Raw genomic sequence first — 3,148 nt, 5'->3', positions numbered from 1 at the left:
CGAGGGGTGTGAAATCAGGCTGGGATTGTTTTAATAGGCTTCAGGAATTCTAGTGTTAAGCATGCAGGTCAATTACAGTACCCTTGATCTAGGGTTTGTAGAGTTCACCCCCTAGAAATTGGCCAAGTTTAAGCACTCCAGATTCTTTAGCTTAAAATTATACCCGGCCACCCTCCAAGCAGCAACACAAGATAAACTGACAAGTGTAGTCATTTCATAAACACCACACTAAACAAGAACTAAAATTTTCCTCCAAGTCAAATTAGTGTAGTTAAGGTTAAACCTCACCCATTTCTCATGCATATTAAAATAAATGCATTATGCATCACAAAATGTTTCAGCCAGTTTAATTAGAAGTTAAACGTTTCTGGTACAAGAAACCAAGGAAAGCAGAACAGGTCAGAGCCAATACACCCAACACTAAACCCAGGATCAGCACAGATGAACCTGTAAATAGAGAAAGTCAATTAATGCACTATTTCTGATGTGCTAAAATAGACAGGAGTAGCTTTGAGGGGAAGGTCATACTGTACATCCAAGAAGTACTCAATTTAAGAAAGGTGTAGAGGTTGATTAGAGCCATTAAATACCATACACTCCACTTCACTGGAGATTCAAAACTTAAGCTCACCAGATGGTTGCGCTTCCATAGCAGTCAGATGTTCTGATACCACAGGCTGAAGTTTTGCTTCCAGGAATAGGGGGCCCACAACAAGGGTCTTCTCCCACTCAGCAGGTATGGTTAGGGCTTAAGAAATGAGCAAGCCATTAGCACCACATATGCAAGATGCAAATCCTTTTGGAGATGATGCAGCAGACACCTACCACTCCTCCTTGGTCTAGGTTTAAGTTTCTCTGCTCTCTTCCTTCCAGGGAGGCTAGGAACACAGCTGGTATCACAGCAACTGCATACCTGGTCACTGCCATCTACAGATGTCCACCTTTAAGAAGTTACAACTGTCAGACAAGTTTAAAACTAGGATTCTAGACAAGTTAATCCTGCAGAACTTACTGGCTCAGTCCAGGTATATAAGAACAGGCCTTGTTCAAGGAGTCAGTAGCCTGAGAAGCCAATGTCACCTTCAGAGTACAGGTAATGAACACCTGAAAGCATACAAGAAACCAGCCTTCTAGATGCTGATGTGACACCCATTCAAAAACTACATGGATGTGCCTTTGCAACCTGGACTACACAGAGCCATCTTACCGAGCTTGTAGCCACACCATAGAACCTGAAAGCATCAAGTTCAAACTGAAGGATGGATGAATTAACTCTGGGAGTTACAAAGTGGGAATTGGAGTTGGTTGTCTTGCCATCAATGAAACACCTGCAGACACATTAAATCACAGTTACAAGATGAAATTGCCTTGAGGCAAGTGTCAGGTTATATTCCTCACCCATGGTTACTAATGAAGGTGTATGATGGAGCAGAACCATCTGTAGCAGAAGCCGCCACACAGTTGTCCACAAAGAGTCGCAGAGGCACTTGGTTAGTGTTGTCTACAGATGCCTGAAGGCTAATTAGGTCACCTAGGTAGAAGGTCTTGGAAGAACGTGGTCCACTCCAGTCACCTATGGAGACAGCAATGCCTTAAACCAGGCCTGTAGAGCAAACCTTGACAGTCTGGTGCAAGGATTAAAAAACACCTAGAATAGGAAGGGACTTCATATAATTAAGTCCTTACTGTTCATTATAATCAGAGAGAATCCCAAAATGTCTTCAGCAGATTTGGTGGATGTATAGGGGTCCCAAGTAGGATTAAATGCATTACTGCTAACATTCTGAAGCCTAGCGGGGGAAAAAAAACAAAAGAAAAACCAAAAAAAAAAAAAAAAACACACATGCAATCAGTAGCCCTGCTTTAACCAAGTGGTCATAATTAAATGACTCAGTAGTCCTGGCTAATCAAATTCTAGAATGAATTTTAGACTTGATCTGCCTCTTAACTGTGTCCTACCCAAGAAGCTTGGCAAAATTAAAGCATCTCACCTGGGATAATGGCATTCAATCTGCACCACAGCTGGGTTATTTCGTACAATTGGAATACCAGGAATTTGAGAGGGACTGTAATCAAGGGTGAAGCTGTATACCATTTCATCAGCAGACATCTGGAAAGATAGTGGTAACATATCAAATCTTAGTCACCTTTCCTTTTTTTGGAATAAACTGGTTAGTCTATATACCAGCAACAAGTGAAAAAAATATTTAACCAGATTTCTACATGGCATACCATTCAACACGCCTTTCAGGCTATTCTAATCATTAACAATTCCTTTCCATTGGTGTGAGAAATTTAGAACCTTTGAAAACTATTGCTTTTATTTAAAAAAAAAAAAAAAAACCCACACACGCACCCCTTCCAATGTTCATATTGCATCAAACAATCAACTCAAATATAAAATGTTATAACAGAAGCTATGTAGTGGTTCAAAAGTTCACAAATAAAAATGCTTACTGTAAGGATACCACCACATCCCTGTAGTAGACCTTCAATTACAAAGGCGGGAGGTGTGGGCACTTGGCTAGTTACTCCACATCCTCCTAGTGTTAAATCGGACGCCTGGACAGGATGCCGAGTACCAAACAGATCAGGGTTGATGGTCAAGATAACCTCACTTTCCGTACACACCGCAGATACCGTTTGGGGAGAGCCCGCTCTTTGCTGCGCCCAGTCCTTACTCTGTATAACTACAGCCTTGTACCCTTTCGAAGGCAGTTGAGAATCCTTGAAAGCGAAAGCAGCAGAAACAGAGACATGCAAGCTGAGCAGCCCAAAGGCGAGCAGTAACAGACGTAAGGATCCCATCATAGAAACTTCAAAGTATTATGAAACCAGTCCCGCGATCCGTCCTCTTATAACGACAGGTAATGTGCCGCAGCTGCGCGCTTCATCAGCACGTGCACGCGCACCTGTCTGGGAGGCGAGAGCTGATGAGAAGAAACTGGCGAAGTAGTCCGGCGAGTGGAACTCGTATAGAAGGTGACATTATTTAAGCATTAATTTATCTGATATCGGTGTCAGTTGCATTAATTTAACGCAATGCAGCTTCTTCCTCCAGTAAGAAATAAACAAAACGTGTTTATAAAACTGTGCCTCCTCGAGGGTTAATAAATAAAGGGCTTGAACTGCAGCCACCACATAACTT

General features: G+C 42.1%; 1 protein-coding gene across 1 annotated transcript; it reads right to left on the bottom strand.

Moving 5' to 3' along the window:
- Positions 1-330: 330 nt before the first annotated feature.
- On the bottom strand, positions 331-2,811 carry LOC120525072 (zona pellucida sperm-binding protein 3-like). The gene is made up of 9 exons (XM_039747049.1): positions 2,458-2,811; positions 1,992-2,110; positions 1,687-1,790; positions 1,399-1,573; positions 1,208-1,328; positions 1,013-1,104; positions 826-941; positions 632-748; positions 331-447 (listed from the first exon to the last, which is right to left on the bottom strand). Exons 1-9 carry the CDS (start codon positions 2,809-2,811, stop codon positions 347-349), a joined length of 1,299 nt encoding a protein of 432 aa, XP_039602983.1. The 3' UTR covers positions 331-346.
- Positions 2,812-3,148: the final 337 nt, after the last annotated feature.

This window comes from Polypterus senegalus, chromosome 3, assembly GCF_016835505.1.
Source record: "Polypterus senegalus isolate Bchr_013 chromosome 3, ASM1683550v1, whole genome shotgun sequence".
NCBI classification, from domain to species: Eukaryota; Metazoa; Chordata; class Cladistia; order Polypteriformes; family Polypteridae; genus Polypterus; species Polypterus senegalus.
Note: the sequence above shows the minus strand (reverse complement) of the source record. Positions and strands in the feature narration are given on the sequence as shown.